The 15,389-nt window shown below is 41.4% G+C and overlaps 1 protein-coding gene across 2 annotated transcripts in view; it reads right to left on the bottom strand.

The window, feature by feature from the left end:
* The window catches only part of golga2 (golgin A2), a 31,186-nt gene that overhangs the window by 8,826 nt on the left and 6,971 nt on the right, over window positions 1–15,389 (bottom strand). For both annotated transcript variants that reach the window (XM_079523854.1, XM_079523855.1), the window contains exons 4-21: window positions 14,707–14,753; window positions 14,364–14,427; window positions 13,751–13,813; window positions 11,628–11,708; window positions 11,076–11,114; window positions 10,318–10,380; window positions 10,058–10,151; window positions 9,418–9,524; window positions 8,199–8,257; window positions 6,700–6,841; window positions 5,749–5,838; window positions 5,245–5,352; window positions 4,827–4,914; window positions 4,576–4,718; window positions 3,993–4,211; window positions 3,622–3,735; window positions 840–1,064; window positions 438–537 (exon numbers count right to left, since the gene is read on the bottom strand). In XM_079523854.1, the coding sequence (XP_079379980.1) occupies window positions 438–537; window positions 840–1,064; window positions 3,622–3,735; window positions 3,993–4,211; window positions 4,576–4,718; window positions 4,827–4,914; window positions 5,245–5,352; window positions 5,749–5,838; window positions 6,700–6,841; window positions 8,199–8,257; window positions 9,418–9,524; window positions 10,058–10,151; window positions 10,318–10,380; window positions 11,076–11,114; window positions 11,628–11,708; window positions 13,751–13,813; window positions 14,364–14,427; window positions 14,707–14,753 (1,846 nt within the window). The remainder of the gene's footprint in view (window positions 1–437; window positions 538–839; window positions 1,065–3,621; window positions 3,736–3,992; window positions 4,212–4,575; window positions 4,719–4,826; window positions 4,915–5,244; window positions 5,353–5,748; window positions 5,839–6,699; window positions 6,842–8,198; window positions 8,258–9,417; window positions 9,525–10,057; window positions 10,152–10,317; window positions 10,381–11,075; window positions 11,115–11,627; window positions 11,709–13,750; window positions 13,814–14,363; window positions 14,428–14,706; window positions 14,754–15,389) is intronic.

Raw genomic sequence — 15,389 nt, forward strand, 5'->3', positions numbered from 1 at the left:
ATGTTATAATTTAGCTATTTTTGAAAAATCGTAAAAATGTGGCGCAAATCTTTGAATATATTATTCTTTCAGAGTGAATGTTTTTAACTCAGGTCTAAATGGGTTAACCGTTTGTCTTTATTTTGTTGGGTACCTCTTGGACCCCTTCAACAACCCCATTTTGAGGATCAGTGGACTAAATAATATTATATTATTTTCCAAAATAATATAATAATTGTATAATTGATGAAGACCTTATAGGTCGAAACATGTCGGTTGAATAAAGTTTTCCTCCTTTTTAACCTTTTAAGTGTGCCCGGATCTCCGCTTTGTTCTGTATGATGTGATTGTGTTATTATGTTTATACATTGAAAGACACAAAAAAGTACTAAAAGATTATTTTGCCTCACAGCTCATTAAGACAAGCAAAGCCCAGACCTGTCCAAACACTGTCTAACCTTGGTATCTCGATACGTTGTCCAGGGCAGAGCTGTTGAGCAGATCTTGGACCTCCACCTTGAGCTGCTGGTTGTCTTTGGCCAACTGCTCCAAATGTCCCTGAGGGGGCAGATAGGATACAGTAGGTCAGTCAACAGTCTCAGGCATTAAGAAAGTAAGGACAGAAGGAAAGACCAGGAATAGATCAAGTGAGAGATACAGTAGATACGAGAGAGAGAGAGAGAGAGAGAGAGAATACAATCAAAGTGATTGTATACAGTAGTGTACACAATCCAGGTCCAATAATTTCACCCTCATTCATCCCTTTTTACCAATCACTGTACAGTACATCCTGTATTACAATCCAACAGTTAGCACCTATACAGTACCTACACAAGCATGTGCACACGCCACACACACACCTGTGCTTGTTGGAGCTGATGTTGGCTGATCTCCAGCTGTGCACGTCCCTGGCTCTCATCGTGGTGCAGCCGGTCCATGAGCTGGCTCTGCTGGAGGTACTGGTGGTGAATCTGCTCGCGCTCTGTGACCAGCGTCTGGTAGCCTGCACAGTACTGTTGCAGGTGGGCAGCCAGCTGGTCCCTCTGCTCCAGCAAAGCCTGAAGCTCCCCACTCTTTTCTTCTATCTGGTGACGAGAGCAGAGATTAGGGCTGGGCAACTGACCCAGAAAATATCGGAAAACCAATATTTAGAACCAATAACAGACGAAGGGCCCTATTAAGCAAGACGAAAAACCCATGCGGTAATACAGATTTCGCCCTCGCTCTGCGCCTTTTCGTATTATGGAAGCCGTGGTGAGCGCTCACTCATATGGAATACCACGTTCCTGCATAATTTAGCATTGGGGGAGTGTCCATATGTTAATTATTTTCGCTTTGCCCTATTTGCTATTAAGCCCCTTGACCTAAAAACACTCAGCGCATACCGATTCCGCCTGGGTCTGACCACGTCTTAAAAGCAAAAAGCACTGTTTGATTTTACACTTGAGCGGCTCTGGAGTGCTCCTGGAGTGTTGCCATGTCTGTTTGCTGTTTATTATAAGCGGCTTATTTTTCTGCAAAGTTGCTTGTAAATATTGGTAGTTGTGGTTGCTTTTCTTGTTTCTAAAGTGCTTATTTGGGCTTTTCTCCTAATGTTGTTTAAACCAGTGATCCTCACACAGCGACATTCCCATGTCAAGGACCCCCAGATGAATGCATTTGCCCAACTAAGCCAGTGACCCCCATGACAGATTTGTGTTTTTAAATGTTTCAATAACATTTTTCAAAAATATTCTTATTGTCACTTTTTTCAAAGATTACTTTTGAAAATAGCAGATCTACCAGCTCACAATGCATCACATTCATTCATTAAAACAATGAACTCTGACTGCAGGGGGATATATATTTATAATGATCATTATAACAATGTGCAAGAAAATATGTAAAAAGAAGGAAGAACTTTATATTTGTGGACAATCAAAATATGCTGGAAATTTTAATGTGGTGTCATTAAAAGGAATCTTGATTTGGCAGACTCACTATCTAGAAAATAAAAACATGGCACTTCATTTAAAATAGGTTGTAGACCCCTGTTATATGCGATTCTTTTGGGAGTATGTTTATAGACCTATTTACTTGTTTCTATGAGACATGGCAACAGCGAGCTTTCTGGCTTTCTCGTTGAGATTATAAAGGGTCATATATCGCTCATTTCTAAACCTTTTAAAAATTAAAACATCTCCATAATCACTGGGAAGTTTGCTTTCATACGCTGTATCACACCCGACTCAATTCTTCTTCAATAAAATGCTACGAGCGAAGACCATAACATTGGGGCCGCAGCAATACGCATGGCGCACGTATGGCATTTCAACTCATTCCTTCGTCGTGACTCGAATGAAATAAAATAAAATAAACGTTATTTTACTGGTGTTTTTCAATAGAAACAAATAAAGAGCGTGTGTGCAACAGTCAGTGCATATACGTGCATGCACTATAGGCTATATTTCCTCCTTGTCGGGATGGTGAGCTGAGCTCGCACAGCCCGTTTGTCTTTCATATTATTCTTATAATATTTGATATTATAAACACTCATGGTTCTCTCATTTCTCAACCGTTTTTTAAAATGTAAAAATCCCCATATTCCTTAGGAATCTTGCTTTCATTCGCTGTATGGTACATGGTTCTATTTTTATCGAATTAAACAATATCAAACGAACTTGTATGTTCGGGGGTTAGACGATTCTGGGAACATTACGCATGGATTGCCAATTTGCCAGCCAATGCTGCGTATCTACTCGCAGTTCCATTCCGATCTGAAAGGTATAGGTAGGTGCCATTTCAAAGTCTTAGTTATTCATTTATGAATCAAATCAACTAGAATAAAGATTTTTACAGCCGTTTTTCATGCTTAGAACAGAAACAAATTAAGTGATGATGTGCGTATATCTCCCTCCCTTAGCATATGGCTGCGCCGCTGTAATGACTTTCCAATGAAAACTGCAAGTTACTTAACAAAATAGAGACATAGGCCTATAAGCTATGCACATCATGGCTGTGACAGCTTGTGGATCTGTTCTTTTGAGGCATAAAGGTGACAGCATGCAGTGCAATATGAATAATTAACCCGAAAAGGGCGCATTCCATGAGGACATCAGCTGGTGTCGTAAAGAGAATAGTACGGACATGTTCATTGGGTAAGCCTCAAAACTCCCTGAAACACTCCCATGACTAATTCAAGGCCGTTTTGCTCACACCACGGGGTGTCGACAGCGCTTCTTACCTGGCCCATAATTGTAATATGACATTGCACACGCCCCCACGTCTTAAAAACTGTAAAATTATATGTAATTAGATTCCACTTGCTTAATAGGGCCCATAGGGTCCTATTATGCGTGTCTTAAGTACCAGGTCTTATTACTTAACTTAAGACCTGGAGGCGTGATCAATGCCATTTGGCTATTCTGAGTGGCCAAACAGCATTGACCATGCCTCCAGGTCTTAAGTTAAGTCATATGACCTGGTACTTAAGACACGCAAAATAGGGCCCATAATCTTCGAGAATAACGTTTTTTTTTTTTCAATTAATCGACATGAAGAAAATAGTACAAGAATAGTGAAAATATCTACAGACTCACAGTAAGTCGCAACATTATGTTAAGTCTAAGTGTGTGTGGGGTGCATTTCTGTGAGCCACCCTACCTGCTCCTTGCCGTTGTGAAGAGTCTCCTGAAGTTCCCCCATCCTGCGAGCCAGCTCCTTCTTCACATATTGCTCTGACTGGATGGCGGTGGTCAGCTCCATGTTTTCATTTGTCTACACAATCATTAAGTTATTAAATAACAGCAATTGCTATTCTGAAATTCTGAATGTGATTTCATAATAGGTTTCCTACACTAAAACGGCTCCGATCAGACATCAGATCACATCTCTACCAAATGACAATCAGGCAGGATGGAAAAGAGAAGAAGTGGTAGAAGAAAACTATGCCTGAAGTGATAACCGAGACGAGAAGGAAGCAAACATGAGAAGTTAGAAGCCGAGTAGCAACGTACGCCACTGAAAAGCCTCACCAGTTTGACGAAGCCGTTCTGCAGCTCAGCCAGCTGGTCCTTCAGCGTGCGGTTCTGGGTGAGCGCCCGGCTGATGGTTGCCTTGTCCGACTGGACGTCCTCCAGCATGCGCCGGCGGTCGTCAGCCTCCTGGGTCCGGCTCTCTATCTGCTGCTCCAGTTCCCCAAGACGGGCCTCCTGCTCCGCACACATCCGACTCAGCTGCTGGTTGTTATGCAGCTACCGAGGGGGGGTTGTTACAGAGGGTGGGGTTCAGGTTTAGATGCGTAAAATGACCTGTGAGACGCAATTATAGCTACAGAGGTGGTGGTGGTATTGTGGGGCAAGTTATGAGTTATGTTGCGTTCACACGGGCAGACGCAATGATGCATTAATTATCAATGGAAGTGACATGACGATGCAAAGACGCAATGATGCATGTAGCTGCTCCAAATGATACTCCCATTTGTCTTTGCGTCTGCCCGTGTGAGCGCACCATTATAGAAGAGTATGGAGAAACTGACAACCAACAAATTCTGGGTGATTTGTAACTGGGTCGACACAAAACATAACAGGTCAGGTGTGGAAAGCGCGTTGCACACACCTGTGCCTGGTACTGTCCCGTGATGGCATCTTTCTCCTGCTGCAAGCTGTTGACGGCCTCTTGCAGAGCCACCTCACTCTCCGACGGCCCAGAGGGTTCTGGCTCTATCTGGCCCTGGGCTTCCCTTTCCTGGGCCAGTGTTGCTGGAGGAGAAGAGAGTTTCATGTTTAGCATAATTTTAAAACACATATAAAAGGGATGTGAAAAGTTGAGTGGTTAAGCAGGCAGTAGAGTAGATGCATGCTCTTCACCTGCAATATTCTTTAGTTCAGTTATTTGTGCTTCCAGCTCCTGGACTTGGCTGATGCTCCTGTCCCTCTCCTCTGCTACTAATCTCACCTGTCAACGCACACGCACACACACGAAAGAAGAAGAAAAAAAAAAGGAAAAGAAAAAACAAGTTCAACCATCATTCTGAACTGTTGGATTTTATGAAAGGATGATCTTGCATACTCGTTCCATCTCATCTCATCTCATGTTTGTTAACACAGGTGTCAACACCGTCATTAACCACTTATATACTTTGCCATATACTTTGACAAATAGCATTTTTACTAGTATTTCTGAACGTTTTATAAAAATAAAACATTTTTTTTGCTTTTGAAAAGATGTCACCTATAATAGAGAGGGACACCAGGTTGAGACAGCAGTGCTAGTCATACAGTATACCTGCGATAAGAGCTGTTCCGTTTTGTCCTTCCAGACACGTCCGTCCTCCTGTAACTGTTCAGCATAGCGGTCCCTCTCTGTTTGCAGCTGGACTACTGACTCCATCAGCTGTGTCACCAAAGATACAGAGGAAAACATGATTCAACATGGTTTTGGCAGGGTGGGTTCAGTTTGTTAGATAAAAGGCAAATGTTACCATGGCAGCAGAGACAAGTCTACATTATAGTACGAGCACTAACATGGGGGCATGAGGTTGATTTGGTTAGCAAGAACAACATTTCATTACGGTGGTAAATCACTTTTCTAACATTTTCGTCATTGTCTAACTTTCATGTGACGTGCAGTAGGCATGTAACGATTCACTCAACTCACGATACGATTCGTATCACGATATGAGGTTCACGATACGATTTTCACGATATTTTAAACAAAAAATATTTTCCAGAATAATTACGTTTTTATTTTATTTTATATAATTTATCAAACAGATTAATTCAAACAGACCTGGTGAGTGTGTGCTTCCAGTTGTTGCTTTTCCTCCAAAAGCAACTGGAGCTGTTGGTTGGCACTGGGCGGTCCCGACTGACTGGAGAACTGGACAAAGAAACAAAGCGGTTAGTTTGGACATCAGGTTTGTCATTTCACTGAAACTTTATATTTAATCGTTTTCTACAACCCTTGGAGAGACTTCAGTGCTGTGTTTGTTTGTGTGTCCATTATCCCGCAGGGAATTCTTACACCCCTTGTCTTTTACACAATGTGATGCAAATGCAAAAGGATAATTTATCCTTCACTGCACTTAGCGCCTCATTGGTATTAACCACTTTAAGTCCAATAAATGTTGTCGTAGCGAAAACAGCCGGCCTACAAGCTCACAACACGTTGCATTGTGGCATTGAGCTTGTAGATCATAAGAAGTCTGTACGCACGTACGGCTGTAATCCACGTTCCTTGAGAACCGTTCGCCCCACTGACACACACGTTCCACACCCCCACAGGGAGTGCAGTGCCCGGTGTCGAGTCGGTCGGACCTACGGTTGTCCAGAACCGCCACAAACAGCCTCTGCTCGGGCTCTGGACAGGGCCCCTACCCATGGTCTATATATGGAGCTGGCCTGTTCTGACATCACAACACATATTTGGGCATGCCTGACACAGAACTCTATATATAGGAATAAAGGGACACAGAGAGACAGATCCAGACATCTCCATATATGGGCATAAAAGGGACACAGACAGATGGGTACAACAGGTATTGCATAGCCGGGTGGGGCATGGATCACCGACTCGGTGCTCTACAGCCGGGCCCTGGTCTAGTTTTAGAAAATGTTCACTCGTAAGCACATGCCCAAAATAGGGACGCCAAAGTGGTTAGGTGTCAACATACTCCACTAGGAAGGAAACACTGGTATGCTAATGTGACTGTGCCTTTGCTCCTGTGTTAATTATTCATACCTGTTGTAACATGACGTCAGCCATCTCCAGCCTCTTGCGTAGCTCTTCCAGCTCTAGCCTCATCGCTGTGTTCTCTTGTGTCTTCAGGAGAAGCTGCTCTGTCATCTCAGAGGTCTGCTGCTTTGACTCTTCACTCGCATTGCTACAAAAACATGCAATTTGTCATGTCCAAAGTCTTCAAAGACCAAAATGGGGATGCCCCAAATCAGAGCAGTGAGAGAATTGCAGTACAATACTGACCTATTTTCAGGAAAGGAATTCTCAAGCTTTTTTATTCTGACCCAATCTACACTGTAAAATCCTTGGTTCATTTGGTTCCTAACTATCATTAAATCAGCTGGGGGGGTCCAGGTACCACCTGGAGTACCCCTGGGGGTCCCTGGAACCCACGTTTAGTGATTTTAAAAGGTTAACGCTGGACACGATATGCAATGTTTGAAGGTATCAATCAACACTAGTATTACCTTTATTGTTTTAAAGGTCCTACAACATGAAATTCAAGTTCATAATTTACCCATTATTTTTGTTTGTTTTTTGGGCTCCCCTACTTATCTTCTGTCCCCACAAATACCCAATTTTAAACAAATCCGGCCTTCTCATCATATTTGGGTTTTTATGTACAGCGGTCTCACAACAGGCCGACTGATTTGGTGCTACTTGTGATGTATACAATACTCCCCCTCTTCCGTTGCACATCGTCTTTGGAGACTATGGGAGGGGAGGCGGGGTTGGGCCTTATTATAATGAGTCAAAGATGTGGGAGGGGAGTAACTGGGATGAGGGTGTGGTGGAGAAAATAATTTCCATACACAGCTCCCCCACCACATCCAGACATTGTGGTACTGCAGCTAAAACTGCTTTAGAAGCCAGACAGAAATGACATGGATTGGTTATATGAGAGTGGTGATTTAGACTCAAACCATTAGAAATACATTTGAGGGACATAAACAATAGGTTATTAAATATTAAAAACAGTTTTAAAATGCATGTTGTAGTTCCTTTAATAATGCAACCGATTCTGCAACTGTCGATTTCTCATTGGTACTTTTGCAGTACATTAAGCACACAAAGTGAATTAAGCTGTGGTGGTTGGTATCCTAGTTTTGCTCTTAAAATGTTTAAGTTGTCTTACCACTGTTATACCATTCAAAAGAGAAGGTATTTTGCCTCCCCTTATTAGTGGTTTTATTCATATTTGACTTGCTATATTGGAAATAAACAATATGGTATGGTCATAGGAATTTAGGAACGCTTCTAACTGGGGTTACGAAGGTCATAAAGAGAAATGTCTTTAATATTTAGGATGTTCTAAATTGTCAATTTAATAACAGGTGGAAGTGAAGAGAAGATGGTCATCAGTTAGATAGTTATTCGATTTTTCCACACTCAAGACTTCATTGTGTACTTCATTGTGTAGTTTCTGCACTCATTTCATTCTATGCTAGTAATAATATCACAAACAGTAATAAATGCTTCTTGTCCACTACCAAGATGCTTACTTCTGTCTGTACACCTCTAGCCGCAGGGCATCTCTCTCCTTTTCAAGGTCTTTGTTATGCTGCACAGAAAGGAGAAAACTACAGTCAGACACGGAAAAGAGGCCTAATGCTGCATTCACACTAGTGGCGACAAAAGCTAAAAAGAAAAACATCCAAGCACTGCCAGTTATATTGCTGCTGAGTCACCGTTGTGTTGCTCAAGCCACACTGTGTAAATTAAATGAGACCAGTAGGGTTAAATAATGCAGGGAACTGGTTGGTGGTGGCAATTATTAGTTTTTCTTCCATATATGGTACGGAGCATGAATTGAAGGGACAGAGTGGAAATGGTGAAACATTATATGACGGACACCTCACTGCGTCATTGGAGCACTGAAAAAAGCTGAAGCCTGCTCCAAAACTCCTTTTTGTTTGGTAGTGTGTCACTTGTGGGGCGTGTTACGGCCCTATGTGGCCTTGGTGTTGTTGTGATTTGTGTGTAATCCACTATCAGTGTTTTTCAGTGCTACATGGTGATTGGAGGAGTGGCTTGTTTGGCGGCACACCTGGGCCTCATCTTATCAGCCAGCCATAAAAGGCTGGGAGAAGCTCCTCGTCAGTTGTTACCATCCGTCACCTGTGCTGATCTTGTTGTAGGCTGTAGTCTGTGTGCCATATCTGCTTAGTGCTATATTCTTTATTTACTTTAAAGTACAGACCACAGTAGGCTATCTTGTTTCAAACCATCTTCTTGTGTTCCAAAGAGGGAAGCGATTGGTAAGGGTGTGCTGCCATTTCTTTTATTCCCCTTTTTGACTCTGTTTATGTTTAGTCAGGGAGCCTATAGTTGTAATTTATTTTTGGTGTCACTGTCACTATGTAGCTTCATATCGCTGGCTTCCATGACAAATAACTTATAATAACTGCGTGTTGTAACTTGCTACAGGTTGTACAACAGTGCCCCATGCCAGAAATGCCCGATCCACGAGCTCACAGTGGCTCGAATGCATATTTCTGATCGCGACATTGTACCACAATGTATAAATCAGGCATAACACATTTGACCAAACAGAGTAATTGTCAGCATTACAATCACATTCTTATTTTCTTACTATTTATTTCAAGCAAGTGGAACTTTGGACAGGTTGTAAAATTGCAACAATGAAAGTTTGCAATCATCTATGTGTATGAATATTTTCAGTTTATATGGTAATAGATGGATTAATGAAATGCACCTTACCTTGTCAAGCTGTTTCTGTTGTGTTGAAACAGAGGACAGAGTTCTCTCCAGCTCTGAAACTCTCTGCTTGGTGCTCTGCAGACGGTTGTTCAGCTCCTCTGCCTCTCCTGTTGCACGGACGGACACACACACACACACACACACACACACACACACACACACACACACACACACACACACACACACACACACACACACACACACACACACACACACACACACACACACACACACACACACACACACACACACACACACACACACACACACACACACACACACACACACACACACACACACACACACACACACACGATCGAATTAAAATTGTCTACGGCGGTTTGATCAACTGTACATTTGTTCAATAGTTTGATCGATGGCTATGATAATCATGCACGTATGTCTCATTTAAAGCTGCAATCCCTAAACATTTTGTTGTGTTAATGTATAGTGTGATCTGTATAGCACAGTGTGTTAACTAACACAAATGTGGCTGATCTCCCTACTCTTCTATAGAGGAAAGGTACATGCTGTCAGCAGCAGACATTTTGACGTTCTCGCAGGTGTGACCCAGGTACATCTCCAAGGTAGGGCATAAATCTCACAGATGGAGCTACTCCCAAAACCAACAAGCACACACCTGATTTCTGGCGTGCAGCATGTTGCGTATATTGCAGTGCCGTCTGCAGCTCCGTTTTCTCTGATACTAGTATGCCGATGGTCTGTATGTGAACCTGGGAAGGTGACATTAATCCAGTCGTCAGGCATCTGAACCATACTGTTAACATACTACGCCTTACATTCAACTCTAGATGAATACGAATCGTAAACACACTTCGCATTTTCAGAATGTATAAAAGGTTTAATAAGTGTGTACGTATGTCAAGAGAGAGTGGTTACTTGTAATTGCTCCCGCATAGCTCCTTGATCCTTCGCAAATTTTTGCTCAAACTCCTTTCGATCCTGATGAAAGAAATGTAAAGAATAAGACATTCAGGAAGCACCAAGAGATGGTGAGTTGGTCATGGGGAGAAACCCGAGTGTCTGAAATCAATTTCTAACCATTATATTTGTAGGATAACCTTTCCATAGCTGCAAGTGATTTAAACTATTCACACATGCAGCCACTTTCAGGAATATTTTCATCTTGCGTTTAGTCATTACATGCCATGGCAACGCCAATATGCAAAGGCCAGATGTCCATTTAATGTATTTAAGTCTTTTTCAGAAACATGGCAGGCAATGTCCGGTGCCAATGTTCTTATGCCTGTAAAGGAGCTTGCACACTGCTTTGTTTTTCTGATTAGGTTTTTGCGTCTTTTGGGGAAAAAAACAGTGGGGAAAAAAACAGCACACAAAATTCTCTCCGATAACGCAGCAGTGTGCAGGGACCTTAAAGCAAAGTTTGTTGTGGCTCACTTGAAACAGAAAGATGCACTGGAACTCTGGATACATTAAGTGTTTGATGTTGCTAGGTGTTGAGGGGGGGGGCAATAATAGATTTCCCTGGATGTTGATGCTCCCATTCACTTCTCACTGCATGCAGGCAACATTTCTAAACATAAGGGATAAACTATGTGTGAAAGCGGTTCCTGTATGTGGTATAAATTGGGGGTAGAGAAAGAGAGACTAAGACAATAATAATAAACAGTGTTTACCTTGTGTAGCTGATCTGTGACCTCTTGAGATTGCTGAGTCTGCCAAACCAACAGAAGATGAATAAGTTATGGCTAATCAAGACCTCGCTTATCAACCCCCACAACAACAACATTGCCAGTTCAAGCCTAGCTCTGTATCACTGAAAAGCAAAGTACTTAATTAGCCCATTTAGTATTTTAGTTAGCAGTTAGTTGTGCTAACGAACCAACAAAATAATACTAAATAAGCCATAATAGGAAAGTATTGACATCATCATGTCAATTTAGTATTTGAGTACAGCATGGTCTGAATCACGTTACTCTAAAAACATTGGAGAAATGTGTGTTTTATCAACAAAAGCGAAAGATGAGATGACAAATAAAGTTAAAGCCATGCGGTCAAGTGTTGCGTATTCACTGTTAATGCGGCGCACATCCAGGATGTGTACACAATACGTAGTGTGGTTGTAATGCAGTCTGGTGATGGGTTCATAATTGTAACACAAATTAAGAAATGGCCAACTCCCAGTGCACACACACGCAGGTGTGCCCCACACACACACACACACTTACCAGGTGGGCTAGCTTGGTATTGAGCTGAGAGTTTGTTATGTTGCTGGAGTCCAGGGCAGCAGCCAGCTCCTGGTTCCGATTCTATCACGTGCACACATGCATCCGGGAAAAAGAATGGAGAAAAAAAGAAAGAAGAATGAGATAAAGTGAGGATGTGAAAGACCAACAAAAAACAGGAGGGTGGAGAAATCATTAACGCTAAGGTAAATAATAGTAGTACCTGACTGTTTCGTTTTCAAGTGGTGCAAAATATGCTGATAAAATGATATGGTAAAACACATGAGGAAAGTAGATGCTATTGGCACTTTGGCAGGTAAATTAATTGAATGGCCTGGCTAAAGGGGGAATGGGGCCATCATTAAATTAACAATAACTAATTTCTCTACATTGCACAAAGGCTGCTGCATGGAGCATCCAAATACTGCTCAATAGTGGGCTAATGAAATAGCAATGCCAGAGTGTGGTGAATGAAATAACATTACACTGTGGAAAGGGTAAGAGCAGTGCTTTTAGGCAGAAATGTACCACCCCTATAAAATTCAATACAAAGAACACTAAGCTAGACAATAGGCCCATTAAACCTTCTAACTGTCCATAGTTAAAATGTTAGGCTATTTAATATTCACCAGGTTGGTAAGTCCGAGCAAGTTCAGTATACAGAATATAATCAACAAAAGGCCATAAACAATTTCATTCAAAATTCTTTTATTTTACCATCCATGTTTTATTCGAGTGAGTTTGGACAATAAATTACCTTTATATCCCAATAGTCCTTAGAGCAGTGCTCAGAGACACGTTATCAAACTATATTGAACGATATAATTGCTTGCTCTTTCTACAGTAAAGTCGGTATATGGACTGAGGGGGAATAAACATGCCAAAGGTTGAGCCGTTGAGGTGAGTAAAATCTAAAACGACAAAAAACAAACTCAGGCGAACTTTGCACAGACTGGGAGGGAGACTGTTAAAAAAGGAAGGCTGCATGGGTCAGAGCATGAAAGTGTAGCACTGGAAGTGGTGCTGCAGGGGAGGATTGACATTTTGAACTATTCCACCCGGGACAATGATGCAACAGGGAGCTAATGCAGCTGGGGAAAATGTACTCTGAGGTACCACAGGAGTTTCCAATGTCCCTGTATTATGATCATCTAGTATAATACTTCCTGCCACCACCCCCTGCAATTTCCCCCCCCATCTTCTTGGCAAAATAGCTCAAGGAAAGAGTAGAAGTGAAAATTTCAAATTACGGCCGAGCTACACGAACAGAACACCAGGCTTTTCAGCACGCGTTTGCACACACGCGAGCCCCGCATATGCGCTCTTAAAATAGGACAATAGGATTGATTGCATTAAGGCCAAAAGTTAAACGTTCAATTTTGGCCTCATCAGACCAGATACACTTTTCCACAAGTTTGCTGCCTCCCAAATGCCTTTTGGCCAACTCCAAATGGGATTGGATGTGGCTTTTCTTCAGCAGTGGAAGGACAATTTCTCCTGATCTATCCAGCGGCTTCAGAGATACCATTGGCTTCTTGGCTGCATCTGACTAATGCTCTCCTGACCATACCTGGTCGCTCAGTTATGGTGGATGGCCTTGGCAGACTTGTAGTTCTACTATATTGGTTCAAAATGTTCTTATAATGGATTTAAAAGTGCTTTGGGCTGGGATATGTTTAAACTTTTCCTTCTATATCACAACTCTGCTTGGTACTTCACTACGAGCTGATCACTGACATGACTTACTTAATTGCATACAGAAGGACTCATTCAAATATTTATATGACGTCGGAATGCAACAGGCTTCACTAAAGTGTATTTAGGGATTTTGCGGCAAAGGGAGTGAATACTTATGCAATGAAGACTTTTCTGTTTATTTGTAAATAATTTGGAACATTTTCCCTCCCTTTGACATATTTCATGTCTATTAATTGCACAAAGTACAAAGTATAAGTGTTCACTTGCACAAACATGATTGCCTCCTTGTGTTTCAAACTTTCAATATAAGCATGAGATTATTTAATGTCGGTCATGTCAGTTGATTTTGGCTCAACAATTTATTTTCCCAATTCCAAGTCATTTCAAACATGCTATTCTTGATAGAAAGCATCAGCTGCATCTCTTACCTCAAGCTCTTTCTCATGGACAGGTGAAGGAGCACTGTCCCCATTCACATAAGCAGTGGATGACTGAAATCACACAGAGAAAAACACATTTCTACACACAGTACAAAAGACATGAAGCCGTATCCTGAGTCTAAGCCAATGGGAGATAAAACCCATGGTCTCTTTGCTGCACCTGGCAGTTATGACACGAGTCATTCTTGTTATAAAGCGTCCCAAGTAAGTCCCACGGCCAAATTCCAGTATAGGAAATTCCTTAAATGACTAAAAATGTTTCCTCCAAATGATGACAATAGAGGAAACAACTGAATGGTCAATGTTATGAGCTTCTATACACTTTGACCAGCATCTCATTACTACTGAATTGCATTAGCACTATGTAAATGTTGCTCTCACGTTAAATTTGCGGGTTGGGAAGGGTGGCATTTCATTAACTTAATAGCAAAATGGCACCGTGTGAATATGTTGAATTAACCCTGTCTCACAGACCCTCTTCTAGAAAGCATGGCACCTACGACATAGTGGTACAAAACATGTAAATTATGTATGGAGGAGATGAGACAAGTGCGTATGTGTGCCAAGATGAACTAGGTGTGTATAATAATAAATGTGGTACCTCAGACACCAAGCCATTCAGTTGTTGGGACAGCTGTCGCAGGCTCTCTGTGGCTGAGAGGGGTCTACAAGAAATCAGACAAATGCAAAATATAATTTACCACATTAAAACATACCCATTTTTGGGAGAATTCAAAAATAGCCTACTGTAGTCATATAATAAGCTTAATTTATTCTGCCAAGGATGAATTGACACCCCCTCATATTACATGGCATGGGCATATTAGACAGTTGGTCTACTCTATATACTGTATATGAAATAACTTAAAATAATTTACTATTTAGTGTACATATTAGATAGTGTCAGGGGCACCATGTGATAAATGTATGGAAAGTTGACGCACCTATTTTCCTCCATGGAACTCTCATTGCCATTGGTATCAGGGTAGTTCTGTCAAGAAAGACAGGCAGACAGATAGGAATGAAGTTAGTCTGTGTACAGTGTGCACATTGCTATATTTATACAGTCAGTGTTTGGGATTGATAACCATATTTACTTACTAATGAGTGAATACTGAATTGTACTGTACATACACAGCAGAGCAGCGAGAAAAGAGCACTGTGTGTATGATCAGACTAATGATAACCATCATGAACATCTGTAACCTTACCACAGCAACGTTTAGTATGCAAAACATAGCAACTTCAGCAGCTTTTCAAAGAAAAAAAAAAGCTTCATTTATTTTGGCATTTCTGCTTTATTTTTTTATGTGTCACTTTGTGACAGTGAGTGAGAGAGAGTGAGAGAGAGAGAAGTCATGAAAGTCGGATTGAAACTCATAGGTTTATTCATCAAACATATATCCATAAAAATTGACAAGACAGCTATATCATGTTTATTTTTTTCTCACCGATTAATAATTCACATCTCATAACAAAAGTAATGTATTTTCAACTGAAAAGGCTATTTTATTGTTGATCACAAGTTATTTTTGTATACTTGATGTAGTGTGAGCTTAACAGGTACCTCAGGTGTCATACTGTGACATTACCAACGACTAGTTATCAGTGTGGTTGTGGTTCACAC

Source organism: Electrona antarctica (genome assembly GCF_951216825.1).
Source record: "Electrona antarctica genome assembly, chromosome: 16".
In the NCBI taxonomy this organism is placed as follows: Eukaryota; Metazoa; Chordata; class Actinopteri; order Myctophiformes; family Myctophidae; genus Electrona; species Electrona antarctica.